This window comes from Ceratina calcarata, unplaced genomic scaffold (assembly GCF_001652005.2).
Source record: "Ceratina calcarata isolate Rehan_Ccalc_2016 unplaced genomic scaffold, ASM165200v1 scaffold115, whole genome shotgun sequence".
In the NCBI taxonomy this organism is placed as follows: domain Eukaryota; kingdom Metazoa; phylum Arthropoda; class Insecta; order Hymenoptera; family Apidae; genus Ceratina; species Ceratina calcarata.
Genome location: NW_017132445.1, coordinates 32,854 through 48,121, shown reverse-complemented (window position 1 = coordinate 48,121; position 15,268 = coordinate 32,854). Strand labels below are relative to the sequence as shown.

General features: G+C 31.9%; 5 protein-coding genes across 8 annotated transcripts in view; 3 read left to right on the top strand and 2 right to left on the bottom strand.

Moving 5' to 3' along the window:
• The first annotated feature begins 192 nt into the window (after positions 1-192).
• On the top strand, positions 193-7,205 carry LOC108623297 (palmitoyltransferase ZDHHC15B). 4 transcript variants are annotated; one of them, XM_018021739.2, is made up of 10 exons: positions 193-729; positions 840-866; positions 946-1,040; positions 1,113-1,233; positions 1,315-1,430; positions 1,518-1,538; positions 1,641-1,770; positions 1,844-1,970; positions 2,655-2,741; positions 3,798-5,753. In XM_018021739.2, the coding sequence occupies exons 1-10, from the start codon at positions 561-563 to the stop codon at positions 3,937-3,939; spliced, it is 1,035 nt and encodes a 344-aa protein (XP_017877228.1). In that variant the 5' UTR covers positions 193-560; the 3' UTR covers positions 3,940-5,753. The 4 variants fall into 4 exon arrangements, with proteins under 4 accessions (XP_017877228.1, XP_017877211.1, XP_017877202.1 ...); XM_018021722.2 differs by adding an exon at positions 5,786-7,205 and having other exon boundaries at positions 197-729; positions 1,315-1,538; positions 5,175-5,234; XM_018021713.2 differs by having other exon boundaries at positions 199-729; positions 1,315-1,538.
• Positions 6,981-8,633, bottom strand: Gip (hydroxypyruvate isomerase-like protein Gip). Its single transcript, XM_018021784.2, has 5 exons — positions 8,051-8,633; positions 7,864-7,975; positions 7,635-7,807; positions 7,454-7,573; positions 6,981-7,390 (listed from the first exon to the last, which is right to left on the bottom strand). Exons 1-5 carry the CDS (start codon positions 8,244-8,246, stop codon positions 7,203-7,205), a joined length of 789 nt encoding a protein of 262 aa, XP_017877273.1. The 5' UTR covers positions 8,247-8,633; the 3' UTR covers positions 6,981-7,202.
• A 102-nt stretch (positions 8,634-8,735) lies between these two features.
• On the bottom strand, positions 8,736-11,318 carry CCT8 (chaperonin containing TCP1 subunit 8). The gene is made up of 5 exons (XM_018021679.2): positions 11,099-11,318; positions 10,401-10,703; positions 9,673-10,317; positions 9,162-9,602; positions 8,736-9,092 (listed from the first exon to the last, which is right to left on the bottom strand). The coding sequence occupies exons 1-5, from the start codon at positions 11,156-11,158 to the stop codon at positions 8,907-8,909; spliced, it is 1,635 nt and encodes a 544-aa protein (XP_017877168.1). The 5' UTR covers positions 11,159-11,318; the 3' UTR covers positions 8,736-8,906.
• A 125-nt stretch (positions 11,319-11,443) lies between these two features.
• On the top strand, positions 11,444-12,495 carry Ggamma1 (guanine nucleotide-binding protein subunit gamma-1). The gene is made up of 2 exons (XM_018021817.2): positions 11,444-11,575; positions 11,651-12,495. Exon 2 carries the CDS (start codon positions 11,685-11,687, stop codon positions 11,895-11,897), a length of 213 nt encoding a protein of 70 aa, XP_017877306.1. The 5' UTR covers positions 11,444-11,575; positions 11,651-11,684; the 3' UTR covers positions 11,898-12,495.
• Positions 12,496-12,546: 51 nt separating this feature from the next.
• The window catches only part of DNApol-zeta (DNA polymerase zeta catalytic subunit), a 10,461-nt gene continuing 7,739 nt past the window's right edge, over positions 12,547-15,268 (top strand). Inside the window, exons 1-3 of the mRNA XM_018021827.2 lie at positions 12,547-13,242; positions 13,312-15,055; positions 15,112-15,178. Of these exons, the coding sequence (XP_017877316.1) occupies positions 12,823-13,242; positions 13,312-15,055; positions 15,112-15,178 (2,231 nt within the window). The 5' untranslated portion in view covers positions 12,547-12,822. The remainder of the gene's footprint in view (positions 13,243-13,311; positions 15,056-15,111; positions 15,179-15,268) is intronic.

The following is a 15,268-nucleotide window of genomic DNA, read 5'->3' as shown; positions in this document are numbered from 1 at the left end:
ACAGATATAAAACCCTTCCCTACTTCTTTTACATCCTCTTGGCATATTTTATTCCGATTAAATATAAATCGATTAAACACTTCAGTTTCGAAGTATTTGCCCGAAGTTGTATAAATTTTCAAATTGAATACAATTTACTAGTATTACGTCCGATATTAATGTCGGTTTGTAATGAAATTATTTTCCACAATGAAAACGGAGGAAAGGCCGTTCCATACATATGAACTTTACTTCAATCAAATTGTAAAGCGTAGCAACGATTTGTCCATTACCAAACGAAGATGCTCTCTTTTGATATGTGGCAGTAATACGAAAGGGGCGATGTGAAAATTTTGTTTTTATCTGGAAAAGTAATTTTCAATTCGGTGCATAGAGATAGACAGTAGACACCTGTAATGTTGATAGAGAAAATATACTAAAGACGAGATAATACCCGATTGTTTATTGTAAGATGGTTTCATATTATAATGGAGAAACTAGCTGCATGTGTACGGTTCTTCGCGCAAGGTGTCCGCAATGGTGCATCGGTTTGATAATGGTAAAAAATAATGTTTACCTGAATGATGTATAATCCCGCACCCATGTATATCTGTAATACAGTGAATAGAATGGGAAAACAAAACGGATCTTGTTGGTGGTTTGTGAAAGCCGTGAAATGGATACCAGTTATTTTCATCTTGACGGTAGTAATGTGGTCGTATTATGCTTATGTGGTGCAGTTATGTTTTTGTAAGTGTCTTCTAAACTTTTCGTTCAAATCATTTTTAATAACAGAGATTTTCGAAATTATGGTATTTCTCTTCAACTTTCATATTCATTTTTCTATGTGTCCTTTCTAGATACTGTAGATAATTATGTCCAAAAAGGTGCGTATAATTATAATTTTCTACGAAGACTATATCTCTTAATATTATTTTAACTTTAATATCGTTTCTTTGTTTACAGCATTTTATTTGTTCATTTATCATATCCTCTTTCTACTATTTTTATGGTCCTATTGGCAGACCATATTTACAGATTTAATCGAAATACCCGACAAGGTAAGATCTGCATAACAATCATTTATTTTACAAGACTATCGATAGAGAATAAAGATATTATGTTTCTTATAGTTCAAAATACCAGATGTAGAAATGGGAAAAGTTCAACAAGCAGAGACGGAAGAAGCACAGAGACAAATTTTAGAAAGATTTGCACAAGATCTTCCAGTTACTAATCGTACTATGAAAGGAGGCATGCCATTTATTTATTGACAATTCTGTTTCTATTAAAAATGCAAATGTCTTATATAACATATAATTATTTTCTTTTTAGTAATACGTTTTTGTGAAAAATGTCAGTTAATTAAGCCAGATAGAGCACACCATTGTAGTGTGTGTAATACATGTATTTTGAAAATGGATCATCATTGTCCATGGGTGAACAACTGTGTAGGTTTTCACAATTACAAATTCTTCATGTTGTTTATGGCATATGCACTTCTTTATTGTATATTCATTACTGTTACATCTTTACAGTACTTTATACGTTTTTGGAAAGTAAGTATAGCTTCTACATATTATTCTTTTTAATATGATATAACTTCCTGTTTCAAACATGATTTATCATTCTTGTACTAACAGAAATTGTTCTTTTTACAGGGGGAATTGGATGGAGTGGGTAGATTTCATCTACTGTTCTTATTCTTTGTCGCACTGATATTTGCAATTAGTTTAAATTCCCTTTTCCTCTATCATTGCTACCTTGTTTTACACAATAGATCTACGTTAGGTAAATTGAAAGCATGTTTTATACGATTGTTCATCTCATAGAATATCTACATTGATTTGTGATACATTTGTAGAGGCCTTTACACCACCTATGTTCAGCACAGGGAAGGATAAAGATGGTTTTAGCCTTGGAAAATACAATAATTTCCAAGAAGTATTTGGTGATAATCCTAAGCTATGGTTCCTTCCTGTTTTCACTAGGTACGTCCAACAGTATTTAGCTATTTACACCCATAATTTATATTATTTAGTTTAACAGTCTAATATCGATGATTTCCTATCGAAACTGTGAACCATTTGCACAATATATAAATGTGAAGAATATGTAGCACAACTATTGTAATTATGTAGTAATTACAATTCATACTTGTATACTAAGTAAAAGAGCATGCGAATGCTGATATACATATATATGTATGTATATACAATACAACATCGTAAATTGATTCATATCGATATCACGTATATCAGAAAATTGTTATCTTATTATTAAATGTCATCTTGCATAGAAAATAGAATCTAGCAATATTCGAAAGATTCCACCTATAGCACTGTCTGTCGTACTGTATGCTTTGTTTATGTATGTATCTTTAAATTAAGCAACTATAGTAGTGTATACGTTCGCAAAAAAGCAAGCTATCATTTCATAGATAACATATAAATTTGAAGAAAATGGGAAAAATAGATCGTACGAACTGCCTTAAAAATCAAACGAATTCAACGTGAAGAATAAAAATTTGATATTTATCAACCATGCGTGTCGAGATTTATATTATTTTTCGTGATTTCAATTGATTATATTAGATCTTTCATGAATTAAGTACATAAATACAATAGTAGTTGTATCACCGTTAAAACGCGATGGATACGTTGAATGTGTTTTAGTCTTGGAAACGGTGTCACCTTTCCGGTACGTGCGCAACATCAAGGCACACCCAATACTTACGACTCCATGGGCAGTACTCGAAACAGGTCAGCAATATAGAAATCTACGTGCCAATAGAATGATAGCTACATACGAGCCTTACTATGGAACTCCTTAATATTCTTGATTAAAAGGCAGTTGTATCGAAATAAGTAACGTATTGTTACATTTAAAGAATATCTGGATGAACAAAAAGGGGGAACATTTTCTTCATATTTTTTTAGATTCATACTCCTCTTCTCCAGAGCATTGTCTTTTTTTTCTTATCATTTATTTTATACAGAGTTCCAGAGTAATGAAGTTAGATATATGTGTTTGCTTTGTGGATGCATGCAATCATTTCATTTGTGCTTTTATTTTATTATAAAATCTATAATGTTATATTTATTATTCATCAACGTTGAGAATAATATACAAATGGCGAAATTATAATTCTGGTGCTAGGTCTGTTCGTATCTAACAGCCTTTCTTAATTGTTGATTACATGTGTGTTTCTTAAGTTGTTGAAATGTGTTGTGAATTCTAGTCGATGTAACATTAACTCCATCTGATAAATTGTAGAATCGTTACTCATACGGTATTCACGAACAATAATAAATATTGTTTATAGTGATCGTACATTGAATTGTTAAAATCGATGATATTTATACGACTACCTACAATAAGATTAAATCTGTATCTTGTATTTAATCTACAGATAATCATTAATTGAGATGGACTTTGAAATAGGTATCAGTTTTATTTTAAACTCATAATTTAAGAAGTGCATGCTGTTTGTAGTTGCATCGTATTGTCTATCGATAAAAAATTACATTATTCGTCAGTATAATTTCCTTACTATTTCAAAAAGTATTGTGCATTTGGTTCTTACAGATTAATATTTATTTGATTGTAAGAAGTGGCGTAACTATATTCAACATTACTTTCTTCTTTTTATATACTTTCCTTTTACTTTATAAATAACGAATTCGGGAATAGACGTACGAAAACAAGAGAATCTATGTTAAAAGTATTGAGAGAGGGTAACTATAAATGCAAGTAGTTACGCTACCTCTGAGTATAAGTGGGATTACATCAAGTAGAAGGTAGGGTGTGGGTTACAGTTTTGGCGATGGGGTAAACTTTCCTGAACGGCTGTGCAATGAAGACACACATACTCTGTTGGGACCTACTACCCAACAGTGGGGTGATGAGACCGAGCTTGACTCTCCACCTCTCTATGGGTCGCAATCAGGTATCGTGTAGTCTGTGAATCCCTAATTGAGGCGATGCGGTAGACCTACATGCATTGCCCGAGAATAGGTAGTACTTCTGGTACAAAACTCATGTTAGCCATATGTACATACTCTTTGTGCTAGATGTACGAACAGAATACATATTACTCGACTACATGAGTGATTCTACATACTGATACTACTACTACTACTAGCTCATACTTTTGACCATTTTTTTCTTACAAATAGGTTGTAATAGTTATTGCTTTATTAAAGAAGAGATGGAGTATTTATTCTCTAAAATACTTCTAATAAATAGGAATAAAAACTGGGAGTACTTTAAACCTGTATTTAATGTAAACTCTTTATTTGTATGACATCATTTTTAAAATAGTAATTGACTAAGAATGTTATGGCATCAAATGAATCGTTCTAAGAGTACGATTTAATAAAGAGTTTACCATGAAATTGTATTTGATGTACGTAAAAAACATTTAATTGCTAATTTAATGTAATAATAATAGTCGATACATGACGATTATGCTTAAAAGTAACGATAAAAGGAATACGTAGTGAACGATGCATTTTTTTATAATGATTAGTACATAAATGTACAATTTGTACAATAAAATATTTAGAGAATTATGCTTAAAAGATGAATGAAGATTGTATAAATTGTATATTAATTTTATGTTATCACATTTGTTATTTATGCATTTACTGATTTATAGAATATGTGTGATATTCTTCTTATGATATAAATATATGTAAATTTCATTGTCTATATTACTAATTACAGAACACTGTAATAAAGAACAAAGAAAAATAAATTGATAAAATCAGAGCATCTCATGTATTTATAATGTACGAAATACTGGAACTTCAATTCTTTTTTTATTGAGAATTATTTCCGTAGTCGCATGCATGTCCAACTACAAACAATTCACTTACAAGAACTTATTATAAGTAGTTGTATAATTCGTTATAAAAACTCAACAGGCTGTAGTTGCATGAATGGTTCCTTTTTTTTATTAACTATCCTTCTATTGTATTTCGTGATGATAATGTATTTTTAATAACTTAATAACATTAATCCAGAGAGAAGCATGCTATTTACACTTTGAAATAAGTCTATCACTTTCTTCATACGGCAAGCATAATAATTAAATTATTTCATTCATTACAGTTTTGTACTTAACGCCAGTGTGTCTATATATCACTATATATTCAACTAATTCAGTAATTAGGTTGAGTTTTTGGCTACAGGTCCACCATTGATCAAATGACATTGGTACAAGAAGCTACAATTTTGGCACTTGGCACTGGGTAATGTTAAGTGGCTGTTTAAAAGTGTGTCTGACTCTGTTCAAACTTTCATGATTGAGATCTATCACCTCGCATAAAATAACTACAAGCCCTTTACAGTTCCATTATGAAATCAGAAATATATTCATTTTGTACATGATCTGTATTTAACTTATCATACTGTTATTAATACTTGCAATTTTTATCATGAATCACATGTTTCATATGTCATCATTCTCTGCATCAATTTTTAATGTATCAAAACACGTATATCAAAGGTAATTGCATACTTACATGCTGAATCCTGTATAGCATAATTAAATTTTGTATTACTGCATGTCTAAAGCCTCTTTTTATTTATAAACTCTAACATTGAATGCTTTTTCATGCAGGCAAAATACGCAATGTAATGTAATGGCTTTTTGTGAAATCATGCAGCATAACTATTTGCGTTCATCGATACTAAATCTTGTCAATGTTCATCCAAATAAATTTTCGCATATTTCTTATAATGTATTAGTACTTAATATTACAATTTTGAGATGCATTAATTTTCTTTTAATATTTTACAGCACTGCTGTGATAGGTCCTGCAGCTGATGCCAATCAACCTTTGGTGGATGCAACTGAAGTTGTTTAGAACAACATATATTTTTAATTGATTTTCGTATTTTTATGATAAAAGAATGTTTTTCTTTAATTAACATAGATTGTTCTCGAGGTCGTCGTATAATTCCTTGGCATCCACAGTTCTAATCTCATTAGTGGTGGAAACGAACTACTTAAGTAACATTATGCTCAATTAATTCTCAATAGAAAGATGCGAAGGATTACTATTTAGACGATATTAACTGCTGTGTATTAGCTCTTACAGATCCCTATACATTAATACATGTCGTCAAAATTATTGACAGGAAATAGAATACAAATTAATCTGCACAACATTTTTGAGACTATATATATATGCAGCATGTATAACATGTTATTATTATTGTTACTGTCACAATCGTAATTTTCAGTGATAAACTTTAAAATACTGATGAAAAGTGTTATGTAACAATACAGGAAATCGGCATAATTAAAAGAAAACTATTGCCCTAAATATAATGCTTTCATTCAAGAGTATGAATCAAAGGTATTGTAAAATAATAGATACTTGCCTTCGGGCAACTACCGCGCCCTTTGAATGTTATCGGTTTTAAATAGAGAATATATCAAAAGAATCAATATTTTAACATATTCGCCAGAAAATGGGATATTAAAGAATAAAATTGTTCTCACTGAATAAAATATATTTTAGCTATGTCTGGTGTAAATCCTATGTAATATTCCATTTATAATATGGTTTTTAGTCAAATGATTATGCTCTACGAAATCAAAAAAGAAGTTAGTAAATCGTATTGCTACTCAAAAGTTTAAAGCATGTCACGACAAAAGCAACTAATGTCTTCCTTAAAGAAATACAAATACGAAGATAATACAGCATTGCAATTCTCGAAGGAACAATTTTATCACAAAGACTGCTTCAAACTTTTGTACCGTAGCGTACATAAAAATATTTCTCAACATTAACTGAAATAAGAACAATTTTTCTTTTGCATGTTTAATGTATTTAGCGAAGTATTTTTATTAATATTTTCAAGAGATTTATATTCAATATTATACGTGAATGCTTTCAAGTATTTTGCTTAATTAATCAGGAAATTTTGTTAATACTTTTCTAATACATTTTTCTTGTACTTAGCCGGTAAAATTATTCCTTTAAGGATTAATATTGCGAAACTGGTATGTTTTAATATCAATATAATGTACATTTTATGACTGACAAAATAATACGTTTGCGTAACAACATCTTACTTTCAAATATATGTATACATTGTAAGTGCATTTATTGTGATTATTAGAAGAAAGCATATATAAAAGATTAGAACTTTCTTAAACAGTGATAAATGCAATAATTGTTCCGTTGCGAATACAAACTTTACAAATACTACAAGTTGTAACCATAATTTTTTATCCAGCTCAATCCTTCTATTGAAGATGCTTTCGGGCGATACTCCAAGCCCACGTAGTCATGATACCCTTCTTTCTCTAAAGTAGAAAGGACATACTTATAATTTATTTCGCCTGCAGTGTCAGGTTCATGTCTCTCCGGTACTTGAGCAATTTGTACATGTCCTACAAATTAAGTGAAAGTATAAGAATTGAAATAAATGCATATGTAAAATAAGGCTCGTCTACCTATATATGGGAACAGTTTCTTAATATTATTGGTAATATTGCCACAAATATGTTGCATGTGGAAAACATCCAGTAAAAGTTTTAAATTTGGGCTATTTATCTTTTTTATTACGTCCAAGCCTGTAAAAATAATTTCACGTCAAGGATAAATTAATTACGTCAAAAGTATGGTAATAATTACCCTTTTGATAGCTATTCATATAATAATTCGGAACAGTGATACTGTTGATTGGTTCTATAACACCAACAATTCCTTCTTTGCTGAACCTATCAGCTGCATATGAAAGATTCTTTACATAAACATCATCATTAGCAGACGTTACTTCATTCACTTTGCCTGACATTACATGTATCCTACAAAACAATGAATTAGATCATGATTTCTGATTAATACAATTAAACTTATTTACTTCTTGCAATTCAGAGCTTTTGCATATTCAATCGTCAAGTCAATACTCTTTCGAAAATTCTCTTCTTCTCCAGGTATTGCTGCAAATCCTAACTCTCCTTTAGACACATCACCTATTCACAGTAATAACATTAAAATCAAATTTAGGAAGTTGTACTTTAGTTAAATCAATTGGAATTATTACATACCTGTGTAGACATTTATAAGAATTTGTTCGACACCAGCATTCTTTTTTGCTTCTGACACTTCTTTGATAGAGAATCCAAAAGGAAATCCACTTTCTACAGCTTTAAAACCAGCTTCTTTTGCCAATCTGTATCTTTCAATGATTGACGGTGTTTCCAAGAACATGAAGGATAAATTGGAAGCAAATTTCACACTCATGTTGTTCGAATTATGTTAAACTTAGTTATAGCAGTTGATGACAGTACTATAAATCACTTAATTCCACTTACTTCTGATATTATATAAACTTTCTTATCATCACTTGAACAAGTTTTGTTTATCTTTAAGATTCGAAGTTATATCAGACACATTTTTTACATTAGTGAACAGATAACACTCAAGGTAAATTGAGTTGGAAATTTATTTGATACGTAATTTGTTGTTGGTTACTTATCACTAACCTCGACAATAAAACGCATATTAAATAAAAAATTGAATTACTCTCGAAATTAATTTAATTCTCTTAATTAAAAGTAATTTAAAACTTGTCGCTGTAAAATGAAGGCGAAATTTGAATAGCTATGATAATTTTTTGGCATGTTTCTCTCACTATTATTATATTTGCTGCAATGATTATTCTTGCTATTTAATTGGGATTTTATTACATGTACGTGTTGAAGGAATTTGCGTTCAAGGAAAAATATAAAATAGTATTTCAATATAATTTATCGTTAAATTCATTAAAAAAGCTGTAGAACATGTAATGCAGATTTTCTTTACAAATAGATACTGTTTAACATGAAACGTAATGCACTGATAGCAATGTTATAAGTTAGACGTAAGAAATAATGAATAATTGAATAATTCTGTTTATTTTCATCACTCGTCGTCATCGCGAACTCCACCGCCGGGCATTTTTGGTCCACCCGCACGTTTCGCCATAATAATTTGATCAATCTTAAGTATGGTGCACGCAACACCAACAGCATATTTTAAACCCCACTGTTTCATTAAGAACAAGTCTAAAATTTGGGCATCCAGCGCATCTATAAGTCCTGCCTTTTGCTGTAAAACAATTTTTCATTAATACGCGTTATCATACCAAGTTGTAATCAATAAAACTTGGTTGTATACCTCGATGTCGAAACCGCAATTTTTCTTCCCTTCCTTATGCGCAGCATATAGTTTCGACAAAAGTTCGGACGCGTAACTTCCGCTGTTTTCCGCCAAAGTTTTTGGGAACATTTCTAGTGCCGTTGCGAATTTCCGCACTGCGTAATGTTCTAAACCTGATAATGTATCCGCGTACACACTAAGTTGCGCAGCGAGTTCAATTTCAGTAGCGCCTGCTCCAGGAACGAATCTCCCGTCTCTCGTTATTCCCTTGAACGTATTCACTCCGTCGTCGATAGCGCGTTCGATGTCATCCATGTAATTGTCAGTTGATCCTCGAACGATCACAGTACTGACGCGGCTATCTTTGCCATGTAATGCAAATTTCACGACTATGGTGTCTCCAACTTCATCGATATATACTGTATCAGCGTATCCTAATTCTTCCTTCGTTGGTGGGGTCTTTAAACAAGCAATCCAGTTAGATACATATCTGCTAACAGTGAAATTCTAATAAAATAAAATAATATACCAGTTTCGGCAGAGCGGTAGCTCCAACAGTTTTGCATAATCTCCTAACATCGAATTTGCTAGGTATACGAACAGCCATTAAATTATACTTGTTCATATAATGCAATGTCATATCACCAAACTTTCCTCCAGAGACGATTACATTAGCTCCACTGTCGGCCATTGCTTTTATTTGAGATTCTAACATGGATTCCTCTCCTCTGGAGAATTTCATCAGTTCATCTGCGGTCTTGATTAAAACTGTTCCTTTCGTCTCGGTCTGCACAATGTCCACGGCACAGGTGTAGACAGCAATTTTCGCATTCTCTTTCTTAGTCACATCTCCTTCAACATGCCGTTTGAACACCATTCCCTGTACCACTTCAGAGTTGGATAAACCACATCCGAGTATTTTGCAAACGCGTACATTATCCACATTGAAGGTGGTGTTTTCTGGCAAGATAGACACACAAGCCTTTGCGACAAGGGAAGTGAGGACATCTTCATTTCCATATTGTTTGCTCATGATAGATGACTTAATTCCTACTTTCACTTGGTTCTCATCTCTATAATCCTTCACCTCGTAACAAACTAACGATGGTAATATCTCCAAAACTTTTTCTAACGAGGCTTCATATCCTTCAACTATCTCAGATGTAGTAATACCCTGTTAAAGAGAATATTTATATTCTTTAATATGTACTTACATTGTCTATTAAGTAGTGTTAAAAATAAATTTTCAATTTTTACCAAACGAAGTAACTCTTCTGCAGCTTCTAAGAGAGCTCCAGCAAAAATGACGACAAAGTTAGTACCATCCCCAACTTCTGCTTCTTGCATTTTTGATGCTAAAACTATTAATTTAGCAGCTGGGTGTTCAACTTCTAGTTCGTTAATGATCGTAGCTGCATCACTGGTAACAAACAGTTTTTCAATGTGGTTGATCACCATTTTGTTCATCCCATTTGGACCATAAGCAGTTCTCACAGTTTGAGCAAATTCCTTGCACGCTGTTATATTCCTATATACAGCTTCCTCTAGGCCTGAGAAATACTGATTCAAACAAGATTTAAATTAGTTATGAACATTAGTAATTTAATATTTTTTTATTGCTTATAATTTGATAATCATTATTAACAAGAATAACTGGTAAATGGTAAGTTATTGTAAATGACTTTGAAAGTTGCACGTAATTAGACTGACAACTTAGAAGCCATCAACCGGTCGCAAATCACGTGAAGATGAATCAAACTTAATAATTTCTATGGTCTTAAAAGGAAAGCATCTTTTATTTTAGATTAAATACCGTATGTAAAGAACAAATATATTATGCCCATAAAAGGTAATGTTTGATACAACGTTGAGTCGTACTCTATTTGACGAAGAAATATCTTTCGGCCACGATGCGATAGTTTACGAATACCTATCAGAAAATATTTAGCACTTACACGTGCTCCGTCTTTAAGCATTTGGGACATGCCCGGTGCTTTTGGTATGTGCATAGCCATGATCTTTTATCAAAATTAAAAGATATTTCTCACGTGTAATTCACTATTCGTGATCAACCCGCAAAACTTCAATTTTCCGTCAAAAACGATCAAGTATCGAGATCCTTCTTCAGGTTTAGCTCTCAGAGTGACATCTTTGCGCAATAATCATAATTTTCTTTTGCTATATAACAATTTGATATTTCTTTTTGGACTTAAATATTAAGTGCGGAAGCATCGACTAAATAAATAATAGCGACTTATTCGAAATATATACAAAATATATTATAATTATTGAATGAAGTGATTCATGAAAACCAAGCTTGAGGGATGTGCTCATAAACTGATAAGTGGTAAAAATTAGAATCAGTTAGAATAATACACGAAGTATCGAAGTATCTGAATCTTCAGAGCGTTATTAACGGAAATTATTAATTAGTAAGTTGAATCTCGTATAATCCTTATAATAGTAATGGACCGAGTAAACTTGAAAGTTTCTATTTTATTTGAAAGCACTTGGTAAGGAATTCTGTTTTCTTCAACTGTTATGGATATGGTGACCACGAATTTGCAACAACAACGTCAAATCACGGAGCAGCTACGCCGTGAAGCTGCTATAAAGCGAATTACGGTCAGTAAAGCAGTGGAGGATATTATGAAATATATTACGGAGCACGAGCAGGAGGATTATCTTTTGGTTGGTTTCTCATCTCAAAAGTCGAATCCCTTTCGTGAGAGGAGTTACTGTACCCTTTTTTAAGCTCTCATGCTTAAAATGAGGACCAATCATCATTTTAATTTTCTTCATAAACCATTACAATTTTGATATGTATTTAACTTATTATGTTATCAGAACAATGTATTGAATCTACTTATTTGTATTCAAGCATTCATTTAATTGATTCAAGTCATTTTGCATTTTCACTTTAATTTTTGTTCAATACAAACATGAAAGAATATTATTTGTACATTTGGAATTTATATTTGAAGAATCGTGGCCAGATTGATGAAGATTCTACTATTGTGATTTTATTGGCCTAACATAGCATAATAGAAAGCACAGAAGGTTTCTATATTATACATACATTTATACATAAATATAAAATGGTATTTTGTACAGTGTTGATCTTCCAAAAATGTTTAACATGTTGTAGTATTTTTTACATGCTAAAAGTGACCTAAAAACCTGTTATTTGACAAGTCTATTTTTCATGGTATTTACACGATATAAGATGAAAGTAACTATTTTAAATATGTATGTATGCTTAAAACCAATGTACTTTTGTACAATTTATACTGTTGATTATGGAAACCTGAAGGATATTAAACTAATAATGAAATAAAAAGATATAAAAACATTATTTGTTGTGTCTTCACTACGTCCTATATTTCATTACTAATTATGTCTCAATTATATAAAATCAATGTTCAGGAATTGGCAACAGGTGGTGTTGCGTACATTTTATTTGTGTTATGCAAGCGAAAGCAATATTAAAAATTTGAATATCCCATTTTCCTTAACGAGGCATGAGAACTCGAAATCCGAGTGAATTTTTGTTTTTTTTAGACCGTTTTACCTTCGCGTGCGTTCGCGCGCTTTGTATGTGACATAACCCGGATTCACTATATACCTCTACCCATATTTTAAATAATTTGAGATTAAGTTTGTAAAGAGAATCCAGAACATGTTTTCGATTAATTTGGTAACATTAGACAGTTATCAGTCGACTCCACTGTTGGATCTTGATGTAACATTTTCGGATTTCCGGGGAAACGATATTAGACAAGTTCCAGTTATTCGAATATTCGGATCTACTCCTTCTGGGCTAAAAACATGTCTACATATTCACAGGGTATTTCCGTACATGTATATACCATGCACGATAGATAATAATGTCGACAGTTTCATGTACAAATTAGCAGCAGCAATAGATTCTGCATTGAACGTGTCGTTAGGATCTGCAATGTCTAATACTCAGCATGTCCATAAAATCCAAAGAGTCGCTGGAATTCCTCTTTACGGATATCATGAGAAGCAGCATCTATTCTTTAAAATTTTTTTTTACAATCCAGCTATGATTAAAAGAGCAGCTGATTTATTACAAGTATATATTTACAACTGTCTCTCCCTCTTGTCGTTAAATAATATAAGACTAATGGAAATCTTCTTTCAGAATGGCACAATATTTAATCAATGCTTGCAACCACATGAGGCACATATACCCTTCATTTTACAATTTATGATAGATTATAATCTTTATGGAATGAGCTTAATAAACTTGAGAGATGTCAAGTTCAGACAGAGTACGTATACAGGCTCAAAGGATGGTTCACAAAACGAGAGCTCATCAAATTCGTTTGATTCTCAAAAGTGGCTTCCTTTACATATTGCAAGGCAAAGTTCCTGCAAACTGGAAGTAGATGCTTGCGCATCCGATATACTTAACAGGCAAGAACTTCAGAATGGTTTAGATTTAAATCCAGGCATTGCAGCTATTTGGAACGAAGAAAAGTACAGGAGGGAGGCAAAAGATTTAGATAATCCTGCGTCACAATTATTATATACAAATTCGAATGAAAGAAGTTATGAACCAACAGAGAATGATATTTACCAAAAAGAGAGATTAATAAGAAGATTACAATCTATTTCACAGATCAGTGAAGATATAACACCAGTATCATCAAAAACACTTAGTTATCCCATAGAAGTAGCAGATGAAGATAACTTATTAAATCGGGAAGATCAGAATGAATCACTTTTAGATAATAATTTATTAGAACTTGAGAAAACTGTGACACCAGAAAATTCAATTCATGATACAGCGAATGAGAGTACTATTTTGGATTCTCAAGATATGCAGTTAGTGGAAATGTTAGCAGGCTTAGCAGAGGAAAGTGAGGAAGAAAGGGTAATAGATAATGACAGTATGCTGGGTTCTCAATTTTCTGTCTTAAGCAATCAAATTCAGGAGGATCATGAAGATGATGAACTTGACGATTTAAATATTACAAGTTTAGAGTTAGACAGTCTTAGTTCATGGAATTCAGCTATTGGACCTATCAGTCAAACAAGTATGCCTGAAATTGATCCACAAGTCGCTGAAAACGATAAAGAAATTGACAGAACTATTACTGAAGACTCTTTATCTTTAGATGTCCCTCAACTCGATGGTATAGACGATTTAATTTTAAAAAATGAAGAGCAATCATTGATATTTAATAGAAATAAGACAAGACGAAAAAAGAAAGTGCATAAAAGTATATTGAATGACAAAACTATGGTTACCACACCATTAAACATATTTGATATTAGATTGTCTAAATATTTGAAATTAGATCATGAAAATTTAGATGTTTACGATATAGATGAGATTGATTATACCTCAGACGATTACAAAGCATTAGAACCATCAATATGTTCTAGAACTAATTCTAGTCGAATTAACTTAAATAAATTAAATATACCTGCGTTTGATGGAAATGGTGATGATAGCTCCAGTGATTCTGAGTTAGTTCAAGATATCACTATCAGCAGAGAGGAAAAGCGCATTTGTGTTTATAAGTCATCTACGAGCGGCGAAAACAATGTTGTTAATGGTTCGTCGAAGCGGAAAATAGAATTGAATGATAGCCATTTGGAATCTCCTCGCAAGCGACGTAATATTAATGCATGTGCTTCGCAAAACGAGTCACATTGTACTCCAAGAAAAAAGAAAGTGGGAAGTCCACGATCTGCATCGAAAAACTATTCTCCACTTAATATAAAAATAATATCGCCTAAGATAAATAGAAATGTCGAAAATGATAGACCTTGCAGTTCAACATCTACTTGCTTTACTCCGAAACTAAATGATCAATCCTTAAGAACGAATTTATTTCGTGAAAAAATAAACAGCAATGTTTCAGAAGAAACTAAAGGTAAGAGATGCATGTTTATCGTTCAAGATGTATTAAACAACTAATTATTTTTTCAGCATGCTCGACGCGTAACAAAGTTATAAATATTAATGAGACGTTTATCATCGAGAAACACAATTCCAGGTAAGGCAAACAAGATTATATTCTGGTTTTACTTAAAGATGTATTGGCTATACAGTCAATCCCAAAAGTTTATGTACCTTAGAAAAATGC

Bases quoted from the DNA above. Each gene is read 5' to 3' on its own strand.
- LOC108623297 (XM_018021713.2), top strand. From the start codon at position 561: ATGATGTATAATCCCGCACCCATGTATATCTGTAATACAGTGAATAGA. The intron at 867-945 runs GTGCGTATAATT...CTTTGTTTACAG, and splicing joins AGATAATTATGTCCAAAAAG to CATTTTATTTGTTCATTTAT. The intron at 2,742-3,797 runs GTCAGCAATATA...TGTGGGTTACAG, and splicing joins ATGGGCAGTACTCGAAACAG to TTTTGGCGATGGGGTAAACT.
- CCT8 (XM_018021679.2), bottom strand. From the start codon at position 11,158: ATGGCTATGCACATACCAAAAGCACCGGGCATGTCCCAAATGCTTAAA. The intron at 10,704-11,098 runs GTAAGTGCTAAA...TGTTTGAATCAG, and splicing joins TGCTTAAAGACGGAGCACGT to TATTTCTCAGGCCTAGAGGA. The intron at 9,093-9,161 runs GTATACAACCAA...ATTGTTTTACAG, and splicing joins ATTGCGGTTTCGACATCGAG to CAAAAGGCAGGACTTATAGA.
- Gip (XM_018021784.2), bottom strand. From the start codon at position 8,246: ATGAGTGTGAAATTTGCTTCCAATTTATCCTTCATGTTCTTGGAAACA. The intron at 7,574-7,634 runs GTAATTATTACC...TTATTTTTACAG, and splicing joins TATGAATAGCTATCAAAAGG to GCTTGGACGTAATAAAAAAG. The intron at 7,391-7,453 runs GTAGACGAGCCT...CTTAATTTGTAG, and splicing joins GAAACTGTTCCCATATATAG to GACATGTACAAATTGCTCAA.
- Ggamma1 (XM_018021817.2), top strand. From the start codon at position 11,685: ATGGATATGGTGACCACGAATTTGCAACAACAACGTCAAATCACGGAG.